A 25817-nucleotide genomic window follows, 5' to 3' on the forward strand; every position below is an offset into this window, starting at 1 on the left:
TAAGCATTATATTGAAATGACTTTGTAGGCATGTTTTATAGGTGTGCTATTTAATTCAGTATGACTGGACCACACAAGCATGTTTAATAGCTGCTTATCTTCAAAAATTCCACGCGATGAAGCTACTCTAGATTTTCTTGAAGGGCTTCCATATTCTAGTTGCATTACGTCATTCACACGCCGGTTCGGGAGAGTCTTCAGTCTGCAGCCCTGGGGTCGCCACCGGCACATTTCCAAAAAGTCAGAGGGGTATTTTTGTTCTTCGGGCCACACGCTCCCCTTTTCACACCGTCCACTTACATTCCGGAGGTGTAACGGAGCGTCCGGCAGCCACACACCCGCTGACCGTGTGGCGCAGCACGTTGCCACGGTTGCCAGGCACCCCTTTACAGTAGAGACCCCGGAACATTGTGTACAGTCCTTCCCAACGAGATAACGTAATATCCCCAAATAATAAAAGATAATTACATTATATTTTACAGTGTTTTTCTTTTTTACAGTGTGTACCACTCATGTCACATGGTTAACTATAAATAAACTGATGTTGCGATATGTGTATTGCAGCTTAATAAATGTTGTTTTGTAGTTAATTTTAGTGACGTCCTCTGTTCCAGTTACCCAAACGGCTGCAGAGTGAATGTCTATTTTAAGAAGTTATTTTTATACTCCGTTAACAAATAATGTGAATGGAGTCGTCACAAAAATCCATTAAAAATACACCCCACAACACAAATAGACTACACACATAACAAAGAGACCGGTCCGGTATGGCCCTCCCTCCCCTCCCGGTTGGCGCAATGAACCGCACGCTCTCTCTCATCCCTTCCCGTCATGCAGCGCTCTTGCCTGCTCCTCCGTCGAGCCGCCATGTTGTCGGAGTGAAAGCCTGGGGTGTCAGAGAGAAACTGGGGCCGAAATCCGCGACCATCCACCCTCTCCGCCGGTGAGTATCGCCTCTTCTCCGGTCGCGGTAGCAGAGAGCATTGTTTATTCACGCATCGGTATGGGTATTGTTGTTATGGCGGATACGAGAGAGGCTAAAGAGGAGAATTTCGTGAGGCTGAAGCGGCTGCCTCCCTTTCTGCTGCTTGCCTCCTTCCTCCCGTTGTGTCGGTCTTCCGCTCCAGACAGCTCTCGGGCCTTTGTTAGCATCCGCGTCACGGGGACCTGTGGGGCTGCAAGATCGGCAGACAGGTAGAGACCCCCAGGTGTTTATTAATGCCGAAATGATAATGTTAGGGGGGCTGCCTCTGTTATAAACATTGTGTGGAGCCCGTGTTTGGCCACCGGTTTGCCCGGGCTGAGCTTGTGTCGGGAGGCCGTGTTATTGTTGGTAGACATGGGCAGTGAACCCTCCATAACAGATCCGAGACTGGCGTGAGTGGACACGAATGCATGAAAAGGAACCCCCCGGTAACGGTGACGACCCCTTTCACGAAGCTTCTACACATTCCTCCTCGTTTTGATGTGTCATGTCTGTTGGGAGAGAAATGTTTGGTCTGTGTTGAGACACCTAACGTTATCTCATGCTAGCTGCAGGTTGCCTGCTCGTGCTGTCACACCCCTGTCTGTGCCCGGTATGCGGTGGATTGATCCCCGGTATTGAATAATGATTAACCCAGTTATGTTGTGGAGCCCAGTTCCTGTTTCCGTGTGCCACAGGTTAAACTTGTAACGTTAGCATAACATGTCGTGTGCGCTTGGCTTTGGGGAATGGCCACAGTGTTGTGGATTTCCGGGTATTTCTCTACCTAATTCTGAGCTGTAGCAAAGGAAGAAAGAGCTAACATTTCCTTGTATCTGAATGAAGAGTGGAGCAGGAAAACAAACACATGAGTCCATATGTGAATGATCGCTTGGCAGGCTGGTTTGTTTTCATCTTTTGGGACTGTTCAGCCGGTCAGCTCGTGGTTTTTGTCTTGATGGAGGTGGTGTGTTGCACAGTGGTTTCAGCAGACTTGAGAGAAAGCTGCATGTGTTTGAAGATTCGTGGTGTCAGACACACTCAGGCAACGTTAATTACTGTATATGGCTCAGTGTAAAAAGAACTGCTTGTAATTTCCTCATGGCCTGTAGGGACACTAATGTGAAACCAGTAATTTTAACAGAGATTAGAGCTTGTTGGATAAGGAGAGGTTGTAAAATACAAATTATATTCCTCTTACTGCTGAAAACAACTGAGATTGTTGTGCCCATTGTTGACCACGACCAGCAGACAGATTAGTCCATGCACATATTTCTTTGATTTATCATTGCTCACATAATGACTCTCTGCCCACCACCCTGAGATGCAGGGTAAATGACAGGGTCCATCTGACCTTCTCAAAATAAAGACCCACCAGTTTGTTGCCAGTTCTTGGAAAATAAAGTCAGTACCTCTCTTGGGAAAACTAATTTGAAATGATCATATTCATGTAACACGTGCCAATTTATGAGTTCAGTTTTAGAGAGGTGTTTGTTCAACTTTATTGGCATTTTGGAGGATGTAGTTTGTGGTGCTGCTGAACTATATTGAGTTGCACACAGAGGTGTTTCTAACGTTTACCCTCATGGATATAAATGGGTTGGATAAAATATTAGAGACACTTCTCAGTGTAGTGCAATGTAATTCAATGGTACCACAAACTGCAGCCTCCAAAAAGACCCTCTAGTCCAATCAACACTTCTCTTAAACGGCCACACAAAATGCCACATTATAAACTTCATGAAGGATTTATTGCAGGGCTGCATTTGTTTTAGCTGGCTGTACCTAATAAACTCACAACTGAGCATGTGCTCTTGTGGTGGTGTGACACATTAGCTATAACAGTGTGCACTTCTACTATGACTGGGGGCGGCGATGAGTGACAGAGTTGGGACTGGTCCAATCCAGTGTTAGTTCTGGGTACCTATACTGATGTAATTGACTTATCAGATATTGGATTGATGTCACCAACCCACATGCCAATCCAGATTCCACAGTCTCCACAGTACTGACAATTAATTTTGATAGATTTTTTGATAGTGCACAAATTTATTTCTCTGCAGTTCTCACACTTTTATTTCAGATATTCACCTTGGAAACCTGATGAAGGAGTTATCAATTTGCCATTGCACTCTCTGAAATTCACTTATTACTTTTGAACTTGTATATTGAACTCTACTTACTAGTAGTTCATAATGCATTGCTTTGCTTTTGATTTGAAAAGGAGTTGCCATAGCAGTTTGTCACTCCTACACCTGTTTGTATGTGAAGCCTACTTAAGCGGCGGTTCAAAGTGCTTTGGAATACATTTCAATTTATTCCATTTCAGTATATTTAGCCATTTTAAGAAGAGCTCCTGTGTGGTTTGTTAAAGCCTCATCTAACCCTTAGACATAATAATAACAATAATATTCAAGAGAAAAGGGCTCTGATTGATAGTGGCAAATATTCAAATTCAGGTATCAGATCTAAACTGAAAAACGTGGATCGTGCGTGGGTTTTCATAACAGCCACATTTCTGTAGGTGGAACACCTTGAACCAGAGGATGACACAATTGTGACTGCGTTGCAGATCACTGGGATAAGTGTCTCAGTAGTATATTAGGGCTCTTAACATGGAGGTTATTTTATGAGATTTTTGTGTGGGCAATTGTTTTCTTTATGGTCCATTTCACTGGTGTAAGAACTGTTATGTTTGGTTCCAGCCACATGCTGCAGTACAGTGTAGTTTACAGTATGTCTTGCTGAGTGCAGGTGGGCAGTTAAATAACCTGCTTCCTGGGTTGGCTAGTAAAGTCTTTCTCTAGTTTATATCTGTAACTGTTGATCTCAGCTGTCTTTTTCTGATTATGAGCAATTAAGTAGCTTTAATAGCAGTTTGCCACTTCGCTCCAAGAATATTACCCCATCTATTTTTCCATCAACACCAATGCAAATGAATGACAGTTAAATCATTTATAATTTTACACTGAACCTGCCATTGACCGTTCTCATATTTTAACCAACATTACATAGCCACAGGCTACTGTTTGCAAAAGTCATTTGTGTGTCATAGCTACAGAAACCTATATTACCATATCCTTGTTTTTGCTGTCGTCTCCATTTTAGAAAGCCTGCTGTTAATACGTTGTTTGATATGCCAGTTTTGTGTGTCATGGACACACAGCTCTAAACAGTAGAAGAGCTCTGCACGAGTTGTAAAATGCAGATAAATATGTTTATTCAGAGGTTTTTTGTTAGGCATCAACCTTGCATTTACCCACGCACTGTTGAGAAAATAGACCTGAAGCGTAAATTAAAGCTACAGGTCGCGGTTGCACCCATGAGACGCAGCTGAGACACAAACCTACTCTGAGCCGGTGCAGACAGCTGCATAGATTGATCGAGAGCATATCTGTTGTGTGAGACGTGCGATTAAAAAAAACACGTTTGACACACTTCGCGGTCTAGACGCAGGGCTAGACCTACCGTGTGATTAATATTTAGTGCTCCTGACCCTTTCATGGTTGCAACTTACAATCTTATGTTCTTTGGGTCCTTTAGATGTAATTAGTTTTATGTTTGTTAATTTCTACTTCATTAGTACTGTGAGACGTGATATGGTTTCACAATGCACTCTAAAACATCTCCGCAACAAAATCCCACTTTCCTGAATGTTTGAATGAAGCTGTTTTAGAGAGGTATTGATTCAAGTTTTGTGGTTATTTTTGAGGTTGTAGTCTGTGGTGCTGTTGAACTGTACTGCAGCATAATGAAAGGCATTTCTATTATTTAGTCCTCACTGATAGAAATCTGATGGACAAAGTATTAGAAAGACATATTCATCTTCAGAAAGGTAGTGTTTAATGTTTTAAATGGGTGTATCAAATAAACTGGGAACTGAGTTGAGTTTGACATTAAAACCAGTTCACAGTACAATATTTGTTGAGACATTTCTTGCTTTTCTGGTGTCGCCTGAAGTTGTCAAATGTGGGAGTTATTGGCTTATCTGTTTACACGAGATTACATAGTGCTTATATTTTCATTCACGTACTGATGTATGAGGGATTTATAGAACAGCAACACTGACTGAACTCTGAACATGAACCATAAAAGGTAAATGATTCGACAGCCTGTTTGTTTTACTCCATGTTTTGTCTGCTGTCGGTCTTTTATGACTTCGGGTTGTAGGTTGGTTTGTTTTTGTCATGATTTCATTGCGGTGAACATTAGCTAATACAGTATAAACCAGCACGCTGGCACAAGACTGGCATGCTCATCTACATGCTTAAAACAAGATGCAGTTACCAGTTTATTAAAACTCATGCAGTCAATACAGCAGCTTTGAGTGCTGCTGAATTGTGCTGCATTATGATGAAAGGTGTTCCTGGTATATTTTGTCTTTTCTCAGTAATATACATGGAGCAGATGTTCTTTGCAAACATAATGACAGATTTATTGCAGCAGAGTAGCATTAGACTACATTAGTTTTAGGTAGGTGAACTAGATGCACTGGAAGTGAGCATGGAGTCACCGTCCCAAACAAATAAATCTACCTATCTATCTACGTTAAATTCTTCAGCTTATCCAGCATTTTACTTGTTCAGTGTGATGATGGAGTATGCCATGGTCTGCATGTGACAGATGTGTTTCTCTCTCTGGACAGGCTGTGGTGGAATGAGCAGTGTGTGTGTGTTGAAGAGGAAAGCAGTGCTCTGGCAGGATTCATTCAGCCCCCACCATAGAAGTACATCTCCCAGCATGCCCGTGGTGCTGAGCAGCGGAGGACATGCCCCTCCAACTGGGCAGACCCCTCAGGCCACACCCCCCAGCCAGCAGGTAAATCCCACCACCTTGACACTTTTACATATGTTGTATGAACATCTCACTGCCAACATGTGGCTGTCAGTCTGTGCTCCTCTCTGTGTCAGCCTAGTGAAAGAGTGTGTATCTATTAGCCTTTCTAGTCAATTATTAACAACTATACTTGTCTTTTTTGTGTATCACAACATAGAAAATGACCCCCAGCAAGGGTAGGTTGTTGGTTTTGTCTGTTAGCGAAACCATGGTAGTTATTTTATATAACTAGCATCATCAATAGGTAGAGCTGGGCGAGCCTCTCATATCATTTGAATGCTCTGCTTGGCAGCGTTATGGTTTCCAAGTAAATTAGACCATCACTGAACAAAGAGTCGTACATCAGAAGGAATCTGTGTTCACGTTGTTCAGCTGAATTTGGGCAAACATGGCTGAACTCTTTGAAGTCATCCCCTGAGTGTATGGTCACTTATTGTCAATTGCTCTGCAATAGATGAATGAATGAATGAAAGTAGTTACTTGAAACTGTTGTTAGGTTAGAGCTTTGTCTTTATTCCCCTGACCAGTGGTAATGTTGATGTTATACAGCCTTTCATAGTTGCTGCTTCTCAGGCAGGCCGTGTTCCCTAAAATGTTACTTTTTGATAACACGGTTAGCACTTTAAATGACTAATCCTGGAAAAAACAGCCCTGGTGACTTCTCCTGCTGCACGCTTTGCGTGTGCTGCAAGTGACCAAGCCCAGCTGTTTCCAGGAAATGTTGACTGATTCTTTCATGACAGTTTCTTGTGGGGAAATTTGTGTTTACCCTCAAAATGAGTAGGAGAGGAAGCCAGCCTAGGCTTTGCCAGTGAAAAGAAATGCTCTCTCCTGTTTGGATGTGTTTGAGCTCATGAAGAGATGGTGATGAATTTTGAAAATGCATGTGACAAATTATTCTTAATATGTAGTCATAAGGTCAGAAAAGATGCGTAGAGGAATTTTTTAACCAACCGTGCAGAACACTTGTGACCTGTGATTTAATGTCCCAGCAGATTTAGCTAGTATCCACCCCAGCTTCTCTGCCTGGAGACTAAGGAATGGGCTTTTTTCACAGCAGCACACAGACTGTAAAGCAGCCCTGCTGAAAACATTAAATCTTTTTATTTTGTTGTGTTGTTTGCATTTGCATTGTGATCTGCCCCTGATCTTCCTGCAATACACAATACATGTACTTGGCAGTTACAGTGACATTATATTGATGTTGATGCTCATCTTCCACATGTATTGGAATGCAGGCATGCAGCTCAAGTTTGTCATTTTTTTTTTTTAAATCAACCGTGCAAAACCCTGGTAAAAAACTGAAAATTCTGGCTATACCTGCACGTCTCCTGTTGTTACACACTGTGCTTGTTACTGTTGCCAGTAATTCCAAGATAATATGCACGTCTGTCTGTGTGTGTGTGTCTCTAAGGGTGTGGCGGGTGCTGGACGTTCCCAGGATGATGCCATGGTAGACTATTTCTTCCAGCGGCAGCATGGTGAACAGCCCGGCAAACATCGCTGGCCCACTGGAGACAACATCCATGACAGCCAGGTGTGTGTGTGTGCGCGTGCGTGTGTGTGTTGCACAAGTGATAACATGCTATTGCAGCACTGGTGCTGTTATTGTATTATATCACGTACTGTTGTTTGCTTGTACAAAGTTCACAGAAACATTTCAACACCAAAATCTTCATTCTTAAAGTGAATTCCTGTGTAAACATAAAATTATCCCATAGGCATATTAAAGTAAGTTATTCTGTAAAATACAGAAGTGTCTGGGTTAAGGGAGAATGTTCAAAACATGAGCATTAGTGGTCATTTAATGTAAAGAAAACAGGCACAAAGTACAACTTTTAATTGATGCCAATTTGAACAGTTTTTACTCTTTAAAAAGTGTTTGAGGCAAACATTTATGAAGGTAATTACTTATTAACACAGGTAATTAAAGTTGAGTTTATAATTTATGGACTATGAGAGACAGAAGTTGCCATTTTTCCAATGTCTCACTGGGCTCTCTGTCTGCAGGTGCGGTCCATGGATGAGCTGAACCATGATTTTCAGGCTCTGGCCCTGGAGGGACGTGCCATGGGAGAGGTGAGGCATCGGGGTGGACAGTCGCGGTCACATACGGTCTAGAAGAAGGTGGCTTATATGACCATGTAGTTTAATTACCTCTGTTGATAATGGAGCTCAGGGCACTCCAGATGAGCTAAGTCCAGACTTTGGATTGAACTCAAGGTCAGATGCGATGTCAGCAGTTGACTTGAAAATGGCAGCACTGTATTTTGTGACTTGGCCACCTGGCTGAATAAACGCATGATGGATTGCTCACAGGGAGTCGAACCTGAATAACAGGAAAAAGAAATGGATCAGCTGCTATGTGGAAGGCCTTTGAGCCAAAAGTAGTGTGGACCTGTGTTGGTGTTGTTTTTCACAAATGAAAAGCTCTGAAAGATGAGAAGAGGCTGAGCAGAGACACTTATAAATTTAAACTGCTTGGACCGGCTGTTAGCATCTATTAAACAGCTTATAGTCAATAATTCTGTTAATGTTGGACAAGTGCCTACAATTAGTTTTGGCTCATTGAACATAGCACTGATGTATATTTGTGTTTCATATCGGGAGAATATTGTTTGGCTGCTATAATGAGATGTACTAACATGTTACAATAAGAAAAATGTTACGTTTTTGCTTTGGGAGATCATTTTAGATGGATTTTAAGTTCACATGAACCAAGAGTTTTTGTTTCCTGCTGCTGGAAGATAGTGATCACAGTATTTTACAGAAACAAGGGCTTTTTATAGCAAGGAAGGTGCTGACTGTGCGAGAAAGTGAGGAGAGATATGAGTGGAGATGTGGAGAGAAAACAGATGAGCTCCTGATAAGATGCTGCAGTCTCTCAGAGCAAGCCCAAACTCGTTAACTAGAGCTAGTTAAACCATTAACTGATGAAAATAACAAGTCAGAATTGCTTTGTGGTTGCTCTTGGACACTGGCTTCAGTTGTGTGGTCATTTTGTTTTTGCTCCACTCATCCAGTTCGAGTGGCCTGTACTTGTTTGTTTGGGGTGCAGTCAGGGGTCAAAGTACTGCCAACAGATGTGTATATTCCTGGAACCTGCAGTGCAGCACTGACAGCTCAGGACACACACGCATGCACACACGCACACACACACGCACACACACACACACACACACATACACACACACGCACGCCAAAGTAAAAGCAAAAGACATTCTGAAGGTTAGTAAGATTTGAGGGCCTTTCTCCTCCGACGGCCAGTTGTACAAACTTATATTTCTTTTTCCCGTTCTTCCTTGTGCTTGAAATATGTGTGTGACCATTTTTAACCTTGTCTTTTTTCTTCTTTTCCCTCTGTGTCTCCTCCCTGTTGTCCTCTGTCTCTGCAGCAGCTGCTAACTGGTAAGAAGTTCTGGGAGACAGATGACTCTGGGAAGGATGGACCAAAAGGGATCTTTCTGGACCAGTGGAGGGACAGTGCATGGGGTGCCTCAGGTACAGGCCTGGCTCATGTTGATGATAAGGTGGCAGCCTGTTAAGAATGCTGGAGCTTTTGTGGAACATGCCATTTTATTTTTTTCACAAGCACATCCACAAACCACAGGAACAATCGCTGTCTGGTGTTCAGAAATATATATTTAGATTCCTGTCAGAATCAAATGCAGATGGCAAAGGGAAATCACCCTCATGTACTCCCAGATGATGAGATTGTTTGATTACTGGTGTATCATATCAGCACAGTTGAGTTATTTCTGCAAGTATGATGACAAAAGAACTTTCCCCACATTTCAGAATCAGCCTGGCACATCACTTATCAGTTCGTAACTGCAGAGAGAGCCATGCATACGTTTGTAGAGTGAAATGCTTCTGGTAGATTTAGCTTTAAATTGTGCATCAGATGGCATATCTCTTGGACTTTGCTTTCAGGACAGTACAAGAGAGTCAGGTTTTCATAAAACTGTTGACATGTAATCTGCGTTCGGCCACGTTGCAGATGACTACTGTCACATACAGTATCCCATATAATGAACAGTTTCTGACCTGGTTCAAGAGTGCTAAGAGGACAGAAAGAAGGAAATGCAGTAATGCAAAGTAGTTGGGCTCCTGCTGTTGGGAACTTTCAGTCCTTCTTGGTCACTACAGTCTTGACACGTTGGGATAATAAAATGTGCGACAGTGTTCCAGCTGAATATGAAGTTATGTAGTTCAAAAATCAGATTCTGTTAATGGTGCTTATGTGTTGGAAGGCATCACTTTCATGCCTGAACAGTTCATGGAGCAAATGTAGCGTTCTCCCCTGTGCACGAATGTTATTTAACTGTCCCTGTTTCTCTCATGTCAGATCACTCAGTGTCTCAGCCAATCATGGTGTCCCGTCGGCCAGGGCAGGGTTTCCATGGCGGCGGTGAAGTTGGGGTGGGCTCAGTGATGTCACCGCGCTCTGAGAGTGGAGGGCTAGGAGTTAGCATGGTGGAGTACGTCCTCTCCTCCTCACCGGCTGACAAACTGGATTCCTGCCTCCGAAAAGGACCCTATGTAAGTCCTGAAGTCTGTCCCCTTTCTGTCCATCAGTGTTGGTCTCATCACTCATGTGTTACATATCTTTCTTTCTCTTCTGCATCGTTTTATTTTTGTTTGTCCTCTGTCAGCCAGTTGGGGACATGTCTTTTGCCTTGTCCTTGTCACTCTGACCTTCTCACTCTGCTCCTTTGTGTGGCTGCCATTAGTCACTGTCAGGTTATCAGCACCTCTGTATTTCAGGTTTTCTTTTTTTACTGTATCAACTATATGTCTTGTCTTTCTCCATCACCCAGGGCCAGAGGGATGGGGAGGTGGAGGAGGAGAAGAGGGAGAAGCCAAAAGCAACATTTGAAGGAGAGAAACTGAAAGAGTTGACAGAAGGTGAAGCTGATGTTATCGGCGACGTCATCAACCCCAACGGGCTGCCTGTGCAGAACGGCCTCGACGTGGACGTCAAAGAGTTCGGGTAGGGCTTCAAAAATTTGAATTCCTAAAGACCTGTTCTGTCTTTCAGTTTGAGTTTATTACAGCCATGCATAACGTAGCCTACGCTGCCAACTTCTGATGAAAATACACTCTGCGCAGCCTAGTTTGTTCGCATTAGCGTTGTCTTCTTTTACACAGCTACAAACTCAAGTTGAAGTATTTCTTGGTTTGCTAATAACCATTAAATATAAACTGAATTCCTCCTTTCTCACCGCCAGTCGTCCCCAAGGCAACATGCCTGCCCCTGGCCCCGAGGGTGACCTGCTGGGTGGTCCTGGTGGTGTAGGGGCTGAGGGCCTGACACCCCTGGGAGGTGGTGGAGGTCCCAAACCTCCTGAGGACTTCTCCGGCGTGGAACAAGGTGGTGTCACCATGGACCCCATGGAGTCTGTGATGGAGCCGCTTCAGTTTGACTACAACTCCCAGATGCAGATGGACTCTGCACCCACTGTGGGCTTATTTGATTACACCAACCAGCAACAGGTTAGAGCGACATGCTGCAAGTCATGTATGAACATTTGTCATTAGCGCTCTGAGACTCCGCTCAGGCGTCATTCACCTGTTCTGTTGTTTGCAGCTGTTTCAGAGAAACAACGCCCTAGCAGTGCAGCAGTTAACAGCAGCCCAGCAACAGCAGTATGCCTTGGCAGCAGCACAGCAGCCTCACATTGGTAAGAGGATGAGTGTGCATATGAATGTGTGAACGTGTGAGCAGGACGGCTGAATACCAACATCTCATTTGTTATTTGATATGTATTTTACATTTCATTTGACACATTGTCTCACTGTCAGCATGCTCTTAACTGACACAGATGAAAGGGTTTTTTTTAAACACCATTGCTCTTATTTTTATAGCCTTTCCCATCATGTCTGTTGATTTACTGTATGTATAGCAGTTTACACACCAGTTTAGTAGTGATGAGATCACTAAATACCACCATACATCGCTAAATAAAGCTCTACAACAGAATGGAAAGTGTTACCTCGTGATTTAATATCACAAATGAACCATCATGCCAAACATAAGACTTGCAGTGTCCCATAAGTTCTATAGTAAAAATATTGTATTTGGTGCGCTTGTCGATCAGTACCAGTGGCTCAAGATCAGTACTAGTGGCTCAATGGGAGCTGCAGTTTCTAGTTTTTCATTCTGGGGCAAAAGAGCATAGAAGTTACAAAAAACATGTTGTTGCAGTGCTGTGGTTACTGATTAAATCTGGATTAATATTTCTCATGTTTACTCAAAGGCAAGTAATGCTTAGCTAGCCTGAAGAGTCTCTCATTGTGGTCATGCACTAACCTCAGATCTGGAGCACTTCATTTGTTGATTGGTATCTGCATCGTAATTATGCCCCCAAAGTGATTATCATGTTAGGCTTCACTCAGGGAGTTTGTACGAAAACCTTTGCCTCGGTTCAAGTTTTTCCACCATGTGTTCGTCAGGTTTGGCCCCAGCGTTTGTGCCCAATCCTTACATCATCAGTGCTGCTCCACCAGGTACAGACCCCTACGCAGCTGGACTAGCAGCAGCAGCTACACTCGGTGAGACGTGTGTTTTTATTTGGACCCTCAGCAAATTCATGTTAATGAATTTTCCACAGTAAGGAGATGCATAAATACTGGCACAGTTGTCCCATCTCACCTGTATTGTTTATTTGCTTGTGTCTAGGTCCAGCAGTGATGCCTCCCCAGTACTATGGTGTGACCCCCTGGGGGGTCTACCCTGCCAACCTTTTCCAGCAGCAGGCGGCTGCAGCCAACAACTCAGCCAATCAGCAGGCGGCAAACCAGGGCCAGCAGAACCAACAGCAGGTCAGTCTGCTGCTCGCCACAAGACTGGCATCCTGAGTGCCACTGGCTCCAGATGTTTCTCTTGGAGCTCTCCTCATGTGCCAGATGAAACGTGCTTTCAGTCTCACTGCTGCTCTACTTGGAACTAAGAGCAGAAAACCCTTCGTAGCCTGTGTGAATTATTAACCAATCAGCAGGAAGACATTTCATCGAACTGCTCTTCGTTATCTAGCCCAGATTTGCTCATATATGCCAATACTAGTAGAACATGCTCTTATCCTGGCTATTCATTATAAATCACCATTTGTCTCTCTGTGTGGGCACATTGTTTTGGACATAAACTACAAGCAGACAGACATGTCTGTATCTCCAGCACACTCCGTTTGTTGCGCTGTTTTTGAATTGATTTGCATATTGATAATGACAAACGCCTCCTGTTTTTCTTACTCTGAAAAGGTGATGCGTGCTGGGGGCAACCAGCGACCTTTGACCCCCAGCCAAGGTCAACAGGGTCAGCAGAATGACCAGCTGGTTGCAGCAGCAGCAGTCAACTCAGCCCTCGCCTTTGGGCAGGGGTTAGCAGCAGGGGTCCCTGGTGAGTACGACAGTCTGCATAACTGGTTTCACTGTTTTGGTAAATCTGTTACATTTTATTTTATAGCTTTTGGTCACACACATCCAAACAAGAGGCATGATATTTAAATCCTGATTATTCTTTTGTTGGCGTCTCTTTCTCAGGCTATCCAGTCCTGGCCCCTGCAGCCTACTATGATCAGACAGGGGCCCTGGTGGTCAACACTGGCGCTAGGAGTGGCCCTGTCCGCCTCATGGCCCCTGCCTCTGTCATCATATCTCCTTCCGCAGCACAAGCAGGTAAGATGGCAGCGCACGTAGACTCTGCCAAAGATCCGGCTCGTGTCTGTTGTTCACGGCAGCCGAAAGGACAGCGAAGGATGTCATGCACACAAAACAACGGATTGCACGTTGTGGTCTTTAAAAATATCTTTTGAATGTCCTGACCATTTAGAACATACAATTAAGAGATTATGAGACTGTACCTTCAAGTCTGGCCCTGGATTTTTAGAGGGACTTCCCAGAAGTCAGTGTAGTTCATGTGAATTCAGACATCAGGGACAATTTGATTTTGAGAAAACATAGCAGTGTGACCATTTACTGTTTGTATGACTGTTTACTCAGAGGGAATCTCTGAAATCACTGTTTCTGTTGTCTATCCCTACAGTTGCAGCAGCAGCAGCCTCCGCCGGTGGTGCCAATGGCGGTCTGGGTGGTGGAGCCAACGGTCCGTTTCGTGCCATGACGTCCCAGCAGCCTCAGCAGCAGGGCGGCCCTGGTGGCGCTCTGGGAGGAAGCTCCTTCTACGGATCCTCCTCCCTCAGCTCCTCCTCCCAGAGCTCCTCTCTTTTCTCACAAGGTTCTGGGCAACCCGGGCCAGGTTCTGCCTCTTTGGGCTTCAGCCAGCCCACCTCCTCGTCCCTCGGTGCCACACTGGGGGCCACGCTGGGAGGCTTCGGCACTGCAGGTAGGAATTGACCATTCCCACCAAAGTCTCAAGTAATTAATGTTGACTGTTCCTCCAGATACCATGATCTAATTTACATCTGTCTCCCTCTAGTGGCCAACTCAAGTGGTGGCAGCGGTTCCAGGCGGGACTCCCTGACAGGCAACAATGAGCTGTACAAACGCACACCCTCCAGTCTGACCCCGATTGGTCATGGAGGCTTCTATAACGGCACCTTGGGCTTCAGTCCTTCCCCAGGCCCCGTGGGCATGCCCCTTCCCAACCAGGGCCCCTCCCATTCCCTCACACCCCCACCTTCCCTGTCCAATCACAGCTCCTCGTCCAACCTCAATCTCGGTAAGTGTGTTTGAAAATGTCTGCGATGACCTGTGTCATTGATTGTGTTGTTTTTCCACTGAAATGCCACTTGAATGGCGACGTTTGGCAAACACAAAGCCAGCACTATGTGTATGTGCCAGTAATACACCAGCCTTGACTGTCAACATAATTTACTGCATCTGTCAGTTGGTGGTCTCACTCTGAGCATTTGTAGGACACAGCTGCAAAGGCTCCACCAGCCTCACTGCAGCATCAGTTAGAGTGTAGTTTTGTTCCTTATTTCTTGAAGGTAAACGCGTGACCCGATCTGGATTTTTGCATTTGATGGAGTATCTGGCTGAATCATTTTTGTAGACTCAGGTGGTGTAGTCTTCAGGGTCTGCACAAAGTCTTGAAAGTTTGGAAATGCTTGATTTTAACAGCTGTGTTTCCAAGGTTAGGAATATGTGTGAATTCAAATATACTCCCAGAAAAAAGCTTGATTTTTCAACATAATCTGATGTTTCATCCAAATAATCACTCATGTATACCAGAAAACACACACATATCTGCATTTATTTAATTAATTAATATAAATATAAGTACACATTGATTAATTTAATTAATGTAAGATGTATGCCATTAGATGTTAATGTTACAGTTTTGAAAGTAGTGTTTTTGAAAGTCTTACCTTGCTCAGATCAGCTGCTGTTCCAGTTAACAAGATTTTCCAAACTAAAAGAATAAAAAACGTGACAGCAGATTTGTAATGCAGCATGTTTTGAGGGATTTATTGCTGGCTGAGACTTTTGTTGCTTCCTGTGTGTTTCCCGTGATTGACAGTTGGCAGAGTCAGCTGCACCACAAACATTCAAGTGTGATGAAACAACAATCAAACAAAGTGACAGAACCAAGTCAAGACCGCGTAAAGACTGTGATAAATTACCTAACGTTGCCAGTTTTCAGGTCTTTAGAGGTGTCATACTACACAGATTAGAACTGCAGTAAACAGAAGCTTTTGAAGGGAGGAAACTGTACACAGTGTCGTTGAGGATATCAGGGCTCAGACACTAACTGGATTATTGGATATACTTGCAGGTTTTATATCGTTTTCCCCCATCAAAATTTAAGGCAAGTATTTAACTACAGCTGGTTCAGATGTTGCTTGAGAGTACTCGTATACACTTAAACAACTAAATCTAACGCAGTTGAATATATTAAAGAATATAGTAGTCTCTGTTAAGACTGTTAGAGAGTTGTTCATGTTTCTCTGTTTTTGAGACAGTTTGTGTTGTCACTTTATTGGATTGTAGTACTGTTGGTGCACCCAGGAAATTGCTTTTCTCAGTGTTGGCCATCTCAGTATTTGAGGCAATGCTGCCATCCAGTGCTGTGTTTCTGCGCTGCATAGCTCTGATGTCATTTTCAAAAGATGAGTACTGCAGTGTCATCAATAACAGAAATAATCCATGTTAACCCATGCAAGTAATCGTTGCAGCAGCATTTGACATTTAGTGAAATGACAGAGAGATTTATTTTCTCCCTGCTTTTAAGAAACAGCGTGCACCGAGGCAAATTAACAAAAAAACTCTTTTAAAATGTCTGACTTGTTTTTGGCAGTGTCGGATGTACATGTCGCCACCACTCTGGATATTTGCATTGTTTTTGGCTCAGACCTTGTGTTTCTGTGAGATTCTTCTAGTTCTGGAGCTTTTCTTGAGTCTGAGCACTAACGGACTGTTGCTCAGAATTTGACCAATGCCAGTTCCAACAATCACCTCCCTGTTCTCTCTGACCCCGCAGGAGGCCTGACCAATGGCAGTGGGCGTTTCATCTCTGCAGCCCCAGGAGCAGAGGCCAAGTATCGCAGCGCCGCCAGCTCAGGCTCCTCCCTCTTTTCACCCAGCAGCCAGCTGTTTCCGTCGTCACGGCTACGCTACGGCATGTCTGATGTGATGCCGTCAGGCCGGAGCCGCTTGCTGGAGGACTTCAGGAACAACCGTTACCCCAACCTGCAGCTGAGAGACATTGCCGGCCACATCATGGAGTTCAGCCAGGACCAGCACGGCAGCAGGTACACACAAGCAAACATCACTTTGACCTAAAATACACAGGCAAACAAAAAAAAAACACATCAGTAAGACACCAATAGAACATTAGGATTCTGTGCACAGCACAGACACAGCTCTTGTAAGGTTACCAATGATTTACTGCTCGCTGCTGATTCTGGACCTTGCTCAATTTTAATTTTGCATGACTTGAGTTCTGCCTTTGATACAGTTGACCATGATATCCTTTTAAATTACCTTGAAAACTGTGTTTGCATTAAGGACACTGCTCTTGTCTGGTTTCACTCCTACCTCTGTCAGATCTTTCTCTGTGTAATGGGAGAATTCTCCTAAGGGTTGGTGGCAAACAGAACATTGGTGTTACGTTCTGCCATGACATGGGTTTTGCGATACCATTGTTACCATGACAGCTGTTTTGGCATTAAAATTACATGGTTCACCGTGGCTCCCATAACATGCAGGTAGAGGGTTACGTAGGTACTCGTACCTCTATTTTCCTCTCTATAACACCAACTCTGGCTGCAAGAACCAACACAAAAATTGCCCCCTATTCTGGCCAACCAAGGAAGTGATGACCCCATGGATTGACTTTGATAGAAATGTCCCCACAACAACAACAACTGGAAGAGTTTTAGGCTTTATGTGTGTGCTAATCAATGCACTTCAGACTGCCTTTAGGTCCAATACAAAGCAGGATTCACTTCAAAACAAATGCTCAAGGACGGATCGATACCAGCTTGGAAACTTAGAACCTTTATTTTGCTGGTGATTTTTAAGTAGTATTTAATATTGAGGGACAGCCCAGAGAAACTGTGAACATTAAGCCTCGTTTCAAGCCAGTTAAATAACCAGAGTAGTAGGTTGGATGTGTGAAATGTTTTTTCACGTTATCTCAGTTATCTCCACACTTCATACTGCAACACAAGCTCAGCTGGTTTTGCTGTTCCAGGAAAGGCCCCTGTGCCGCGTCAGTATGTGTCTGTTGCTGCTGTATGTAAATACACTTGATAGACACGACCTGTGATACACTGACTATTGTGGATGCCAAATAAATGCTGTTTAGTTGACCTTGTCTTAACTCTGAGAATGAATCACATTACATTGACTAATTAACCTACATTATGGGGCAGACTACTCCTCCCAAAACACAAGTAAGACCTGGATCTCATTTTCATTCCTATTTGGAGCAATAAACATTTCCATATTTTATTTTTATTTTTTTTTCTTTACATCAAGCGTTGTACCTGTTTTGACATATAACTCTCAAAGGTACTACAATCATGCTCTCTGCAACTTCGGAGCATTGCAAAACTTTCATTTTATCTAAAGCAGACCTTGAAAAAGTCATCACGTCAGGCTTTCATCTCGTCACGTCTGGATTATTGTAATTCCCTGTCTTCAGGGCTCAGCCACAAGGCCATCTCCTGCCTCCAACTCGCTCAAAACTGGGTCACCAGACTTTTAACAGATTCTCAGAGACAAGACGATATCACCCCCCATCCTTGTGATGCCACTCTGGCTACCTGTTAGTTAAAGAATTGATTGTAAACCTTGACTAATTACCTTTAAAGCCCTACATGGCCTTGCTTCTACCTACATCATAGATCTACTCGTGCGGGCCCAATGAGCCGAGCTGCCTGCGCTCCTCAGGACCCTCCTAACTGTTCCCACAGTATAATGGGTTAACACCGGAACCTACATTTCTCAAAATGCAACCTAAGCGCGTCATCCCTGTCTGATACATGCCCATATCTGTCAAACTTGAAGTGCCCTGTTTGCATTGCAGGGTTTCTGTTAAGACTTGTTTCTCTCCAGGCTCAAGCTGAAATGACATGCGAGTTATTTTCTCACACTTGACAGAACTCCGGCAAAACAGGCAGAGTGCCCTTTTTAAATTTGTGACTTTTCAAAATTTTGATACCGCCCGTGGTCACCAAATCTTTGTGTTGAATATCAATGGATGTGTCTCACAGTGCGGTGTGGGGTCACTGTTTTTGGCTTGACAGCTTTCACCGCATTTCCCTCGCAATTTGCCGCCTTTGATCTGAGGCAGCCCAGAATCTCAGTGTACAGGTGCTTTAAGGCAGTGCTGGAAAACAGCCCTGGTCAAGTGCACAGTTGAGTCCTGGATCAAATCACAAAGATCAAAGAATGTGAACAGGCTGGATTTGCTAACATCTCAAAGTTGCACAAGACCATACTTTCATATTTCAGATTCATACACTACGATATGAAACAAGTATAGACTCCAGTGACTCTGTACCTCTGAATTTATCCTTGAATTTGTCACAGATATTAATGACGCTGCACACAGACATTAGTATTTGTATTTATAGCAGAAAAAACGTTGATATGTTACCATCTCTGCCTCTTTCTGTCATACAGTCCAGAGATGTGCTAATTTGGGGGCCAAGGGGCCCTGGTGGCCACTCTGGGGTCCTGGTTTCTGGGTCTGTCTGGGTTAAACCAGATGCAGACTTTTCCACTGAAATGATCTATTAATACGCCATGACGTCTTCGAATTCCAGACATATTCTTCCCCCAGTCTCTTCAGCATCACTCCTTTTTTTTTTATCTCCGCCTTTTGCCTGGCATCCATCACTTCACCTCACAGGCTACTTGGTTCACTATCGTTGTCTTCTCTCCACTTTGAATTTCATCTCCTTTTGTCTGACTGTTCCCTCAGGTTAAAGATATGGGAGCAGCGCTCTGTCTTTGTACATCTGTTTCATTTTATTGCTCTCTCACTGTCTGATGTGTTTGTCTTCAAGTTCATTCTAACTTTGTGAATCCCCTTTATATACTAAATGGGTTTTAGGAGAGCAGGCAGTATACTTCCTCATGAGGCTTTTATATATTGCAAAAGCTAATGAAAATGAAGAATAACAAAACAAAGTACAAAGGTATCTGTGGCTAATATAATGCTTATCCTCTCTGTCTCTTGAAGGTTTATCCAGTTGAAATTGGAGCGAGCCAGTTCAGCGGAGCGCCAGCTTGTCTTCAGTGAGATACTGCAGGCGGCCTATCAGCTCATGGTGGACGTCTTTGGAAATTACGTCATCCAGAAGTTCTTTGAGGTGCGTATGGAAAGTCGGATCGCTGTTATCACCAACATTAATTTTGTGTTACGATTTCAATGCTTCTCGAGAGATGCACATGATTTCCATGTGCTCTGTGGCATGGGCGAATGTGTAATGTGTGCCGTATTGTGTCGTTTATTATCAAATGGATTAGAGGATTTACAGTCTCATTTTGTGTGTCAGTTTGGCAGCCTGGACCAGAAGCTGGCTCTGGCAGAGAGGATCCGAGGTCATGTGCTGTCACTGGCTCTGCAGATGTACGGCTGCAGGGTCATTCAGAAAGCTCTGGAGTTCATCCCCTCTGATCAGCAGGTCATTGTAAGTACACTGGTTCTCAGTGCTCTGTTAAAGTGAAAACAGCAGAAACAGACTGCACCTTTGCACCATAATGACCTTAATTGGACTTACCCGACCATTGCCCTGCTGTGATTTTGAGTTGTTTAAAAGAAAAAGGCAAAATATCCTTTGAAGTTTTGTCCATGTGCTCATGACTCAGTCCTGAATGAGGGTGTATTGCTCATGGATCACTAATTTCTGTTTATATAGCAGAATGCTGCATCGATAAAGAGGTGCACTACTCACTCTGAAGTGGCATTTTTCATCTACATTACGGGTTTTATGTTGGAGCTGCCTCATCTAGCAGCAGGTTCCTCGCAGGCACTCTATCATCAGCGATGAATGAGGCTAATGATACCACAGTTTATATGCAAATGTTGAACTGCAGGTGGTAAGATAAATGTAGGTGAATATCAACAGGAAACAATTCTGCTTAAATTCTGTGCTTTGGGGTAAAGGTGTGTGTGTGTGTGTGTGTGTGTGTGTGTGTGTGTGTGTGTGTGTGTGTGTGTGTGTGTGTGTGTGTGTGTGTGTGTGTGTGTGTGTGTGTGTGTGTGTGTGTGTGTGTGTGTGTGTGTGTGTGTGTGTGTGTGTGTGTGTGTGTGTGTGTGTGTGTGTGTGTGTGTGTGTGTGTGTGTGTGCATGTGTGAAAGAAGGGTATCCATCTCTCCTTAATGGGCCTCAATAGATTTCTCCAGGGCAACTGTTCAAAGCCCGGTGTTATTTGTTGGGCTGTGAGCCACTGTGAAAAATGGAGACTTTTGAAAGTGCTTTCAGGCAATATTTGACTTCTCACAAACAATTACATGTCCCTCTCCTCATTCTCCCTCTTCCTCTGCCTCTGTAATCCTCCTCCCTGCAGAGTGAGATGGTGCGGGAGCTGGACGGTCATGTGTTGAAGTGTGTGAAGGACCAGAACGGTAACCACGTGGTGCAGAAGTGTATCGAGTGTGTCCAGCCTCATGCGCTGCACTTCATCATAGACGCCTTTAAGGGACAGGTGGGTCCACATTCAATCACTGAAGCCTGTCGGTGCTTGGCTGACATCCACACACACATACGTTTACTGGTGTGCACTCGCACACCGTCGCTGCCTTGAGGCACCAAGCATATTGTCACAGCCAAAGTGCATAGACACAAGTACTCGGTCCTTTCCAGGGACAGGGTATGTTGCCATGGCAACAGAAACCTCAGCCCAGTGGCAACTGCCATCTTCTATCCACCAGCGAAATGTTACATTAGCATAAAGTGTTAAATGAAAGATTTTTTAGTGCTCATGCATGCGCCCATTGTTAAACCCAAATTAATGGTTTCAGTTCTGAGGAGTCATTTTGACGTTAAATCTCACTGACGTGTGAATGTTTGGCTTCTCACGTGTTTGCATGATGTGCAACTACATGTTTTCCATTCAGTGGCTCATATTTGTGTGCGTAGCCATAAGCATGGCAGGAATTTGCTTGGCTCCAGGGGTGGGCTGGGTGTGGGAAAGTATGCCTGTGATCATTTGGTGCGGTAATCCAAGGGACTTTCTGCACCTTTAAGTGTTTGAACGAAGGTAAGGTAGTATTGTGTTGAACTCACTGAGCTCCGGCACCACTTGGTGTACATGTTGAATAAGTAAAGATGTGCAATTATGTGCGTCTCTCAGGTCTTTGCCCTCTCCACTCACCCTTACGGCTGCCGAGTCATCCAGCGCATTCTTGAACACTGCCTTCCTGAACAGACGCTGCCTATACTAGAGGAGCTCCATCAACACACAGAACAGCTTGTGCAGGTAACACACACACACACACGCACACACTCACTCTCTGCCGTCTTTCGTCTTCCACCAGTTATGTTATTCAGGGTAATGACACCTCATGTTGGCTTAAATAAAGCTTCTCACAGTCCAGATTTTTGAAGTTGGCTGTGTGTTTGTGACATCAAAAGCACCAGCTGGTGTCCTCACGTTTTAGTTAATGTGTCTGTGTGGCTTGTTTTATTTAGGACCAGTATGGCAACTATGTCATCCAGCACGTTTTGGAGCACGGCCGAGCTGAGGATAAGAGCAAGATAGTGGCTGAGATCAGAGGCAATGTACTGGGACTCAGCCAGCACAAGTTTGCAAGGTAAATTCCAGGACTAACCCTCTCGAGGTTTCGCTGTTATCTTCTCTCCTCCATCGAAAAAATCGTTTTTTCTTCAGTTCCAATTTCAGCCAGACTTTCCCCTTCTTTCTAAACACGCCTTCACCCTCACCCCTCCTTGCCTTTCTCAAGTAATGTGGTGGAGAAGTGTGTGACCCATGCATCACGGGCGGAACGGGCAGTGCTGATAGACGAGGTGTGCAGCCTGACTGAGGGCCCCCACAGTGCCTTATACACCATGATGAAGGACCAGTACGCCAACTACGTGGTGCAGAAGATGATCGACGTGGCCGAGCCCACCCAGCGCAAGATCGTAATGCACAAGGTAAGTGGAAAGAAGAGCATCGTCATATGCGTCCCATCAAAATGCCGGGATAATGGAGGCTGTTTTTACGAGAATTATTTATAAACTCCTGTAAATGGAAATCTTGGGGCGAGACAGGTGTGACATACTGGACGATGCTGTATTGAGGAGGAGACGACGAGCTTTCAGGCAGTGTTCAGTGTTACAATCAATATCTCATTTGAAATACATGAGAAAGTAGTCGTTTATTTTCTGAGTATAGCGCTATGTTCAGCGCTTTGATTCAATGATTGAGTGTGTGTTTGTAGGTTAGGGTGCAAGTAAGGCTAATGCTGTGTTCTGCAAAGAATATCACATCAATTCAAAATCAAAATAATTATTTTGTGTGTGTGTGTGTGTGTGTGTGTGTGTGTGTGTGTGTGTGTGTGTGTGTGTGTGTGTGTGTGTGTGTGTGTGTGTAAAAGAGGCATAGCAAAACTCAAAGTGATGTCTTAAAACGGTTTATTTTGACCATGATAAAATAAAATAAAAAAGCATCTTTCTGTCATCCCATCCACCAAACCCTTCATTTACCTGCACATCAATAAATCTTAATCAGGTCACTGGTGTCAATGGTTCCCTAGGCAACAGCCCAGAAGCTGACATGAGCACAAGTGATCACTGATTTCCAAATAAATGGGTGTTGGTGTTGGATGTCGACAAAGACGATCTAGAGTTTTGTAGTTTTTGTGGTTGTGCTAAACGCCTAAAGGGGCGTGTTGGATGTGCTTGTTGTCTGTATCCACCCTGAACCTGTTCCACATGTGTGTTTGCGTGCAGATCCGGCCCCACATTTCCACCCTGAGGAAGTACACGTACGGAAAACACATCCTGGCCAAGCTGGAGAAGTACTACATGAAGAACGGCGTTGACCTGGGTCCGCTCTGTGGCCCTCCGAATGGCATCATGTAGACCGACCTCCCCTCCCCTCCCCTTCCCTTCAGTCTGAAATCACGTCTACCACCTTATCTACCCCCACCCCGCTCCCACCCCCAGCCTGCACCTCACCCTCTTAAAGCTGTCATGTCAACCAGCCCCACCCTCCTGCCCCTGTCTGACCATTCAGAAGGCATCGTTCCCACTCCCCCCCTCCCAAATCCTTCTCACTGAGGACGTTGAGTACCCCTCGTACCCCTGTTTCCATGACAACCCTTCGGGAGGAGCCTGTTGCTACAGGCAGCCTTAGTTTTTGTCAGATTTTGTTGCCCCTCCCCCATCCGAGCCCAGGCCTTCTGAACTGGGGGAGGGAGGGCAGGGAGTGGAGAGAGGTGAGGCCTGTTCCACTCATCGCTCCACTCCCTCCTCTGTTTGTTTGTTTGTTTGTTTTTCCTTTTAATTTCCTCTTCTCTGATGAACTCAAAAATCATTTCACTTTTTGCTACTGCTGCACACACAATCCTAGTGTCCCCCTCCCCTCCTCCCATCCTGGCTATTTACCACTATGAAATGGGACGAGTATTTAATTTGTTTGACGTCACAGAATCATAGAGGAAAACACACAGACACACACAGACACACACACGCCATCAGCTAACCAGCAGACAGATCATTTAGCATGGGAGATTCGTTTTCTGGTCTTGCTTCTATAAATATAACGTGTATACTTGGTGTAGACCTTTGCATATATATATAAATATATATATAAAACTTTGTAGTTTTTCTGGGTTTTGATGTTGAATCTGTATCTATAATGTATCCTAGTAGTGACCACATACTTCTGACTGTATAATTGTACATTTGTAAACCCTTGTAATGTAAAAGTGCTTTACCACCCTTTTTGGTATGAGATGAAAAAAGAAAAAAAGCTCACTCTGGAAAAAAAAATCTTAGAAAAAAAACCTGTGCATTTCAGTGTATATTCTCACCTCCTTGGTTGTGACATATGAGTTGTTGTATATTGTAAATTGTAATATCAAATTTTTGTTTTGAAAAGCCCTTTCTATACAGCGTAGTACTTGTACAAAGATTCGCCACGCTTGGTTTTATCTTTATCTTGTCACTGCTTAACTTAAGACGTCGATCTCCCACTGACTCCCAATTGGACACGTTATGTTAGACTTAGTGGTGTCTTCTGGTTTATGTTGAAGGTTTTGTTTTTTTGACCTTTTTTTAAGATCTTTTTATAGGAATGCTTTACCCCATGAAATGTGTCATGTGTATGGGTATGCTGTCTGGGTGGGAGAAATAACTTTTACTCATTTAACCCCTTCTCCCCTCAAAACCCCTCGATTACCCATGACTGTTTTCAGAGGGGTAAACCCATGGATTGTACAGAGGAGATTCTTGTGTTTTTTGGCATTTCTCTAGTGCTGTAAGTGCTGTATCATACTGTCTATGTCCTTTTGGGTGAGAGAGGCAGCCCGCCACAGCGCGGTGTACATTTGGAGCAGCCTTGTGTATATTTACTACGAGCACACCTGTAACCATATGTGTATAGTTAACAGAACCTGTGTATGCTTATTGCCTGGGCAACTATTTTTTGTAACTCCTGTTGTAGATTGTCTCTAAACAATTGTGTGATCTTTATTTTGAAACCAAACTGAACAAAAAAACTTTGAAAATTTAACTGTGTCAGATGTGCTTCATTGTACGTTGCATGCGCTCACAGGTGGTGAAAGGACGCAGCAGACAAACTGTTTGATTTTAAGTGTCAGTTATACAGAAACGGATCAGGATGTGTGCCGTGGTTTCGGTTTCAGCCGTACGAATGAATGCGTCTACACTCATGAGTCAGAGCAGGGGCTGGGGAGCTTGCTCCTGATGCTCCAGTTTCTTCATAAATGTGACAGATTAATGAGGCTGGCATCTTAGCATGGCATGGCCCTGACGAATGGCAACCAACAGTGATCAGTTACCCTAATGACTCCCAGTAAAGAAGAACTATAGTTTCAGTCATGGATACAGATAACAGTGGCCATTACTTTGATTCAAAGGCAATCCACATAATTATTCATATGATGACAGCTGGATGAGCAATGGTGAAAACCTCTCTGTCATCGTTCTGGGCAGAAGTGAGAGAGTATTGGTGTTTGAGGAGAGAACAAAGGAATACTAAACCCACACAATCACTTACTGCCCTTGATAATTATTCTTCTGACATGAGTAATAACCCCAAAGTTTGCAACAAGAGATTATCAGACTGCACTGCCGTGTTGAGCAGGTGTCTGAACAAAACACACCGCTGGCGGTCTACTGAGGAAACACGGGGATAAACTAAACCTGTCCAGCTTTTGTCTGGAGCAGAAACCTGCCTGGATGTTACTTTGAAAAACAGGTCAGGTTGGGTGTGATGCTGGTGGCAGTGATCCCATGGCTTTGTTGATTTCTTAAAGCGGATCATAATAAAGCCTGGAGGAGTGAGGGTGCAGCACTTGCAGTGATTTTAAACCACCTCAAAAGTAAGTTTAGGCTGTGGTTGGCTA

The 25817-nt window shown here is 44.0% G+C and overlaps 1 protein-coding gene across 2 annotated transcripts; it reads left to right on the forward strand.

The window, feature by feature from the left end:
- Window positions 1–838: 838 nt before the first annotated feature.
- Window positions 839–24961, forward strand: pum1 (pumilio RNA-binding family member 1). Of its 2 annotated transcripts, none has more exons than XM_070984357.1 (23): window positions 839–943; window positions 5610–5782; window positions 7215–7337; window positions 7811–7879; window positions 9196–9301; window positions 10149–10342; window positions 10621–10793; window positions 11032–11296; window positions 11391–11484; window positions 12257–12355; window positions 12483–12625; window positions 13061–13199; window positions 13343–13477; window positions 13845–14144; window positions 14238–14480; window positions 16245–16515; window positions 19458–19587; window positions 19774–19908; window positions 20789–20926; window positions 21575–21700; window positions 21913–22034; window positions 22185–22377; window positions 23176–24961. In XM_070984357.1, the coding sequence occupies exons 2-23, from the start codon at window positions 5621–5623 to the stop codon at window positions 23305–23307; spliced, it is 3492 nt and encodes a 1163-aa protein (XP_070840458.1). In that variant the 5' UTR covers window positions 839–943; window positions 5610–5620; the 3' UTR covers window positions 23308–24961. The 2 variants fall into 2 exon arrangements, with proteins under 2 accessions (XP_070840458.1, XP_070840459.1); XM_070984358.1 differs by having other exon boundaries at window positions 9199–9301.
- The last annotated feature ends 856 nt before the right edge of the window (window positions 24962–25817 follow it).

The sequence above is a fragment of the Chaetodon trifascialis genome, chromosome 17, assembly GCF_039877785.1.
Source record: "Chaetodon trifascialis isolate fChaTrf1 chromosome 17, fChaTrf1.hap1, whole genome shotgun sequence".
NCBI classification, from domain to species: Eukaryota; Metazoa; Chordata; class Actinopteri; order Chaetodontiformes; family Chaetodontidae; genus Chaetodon; species Chaetodon trifascialis.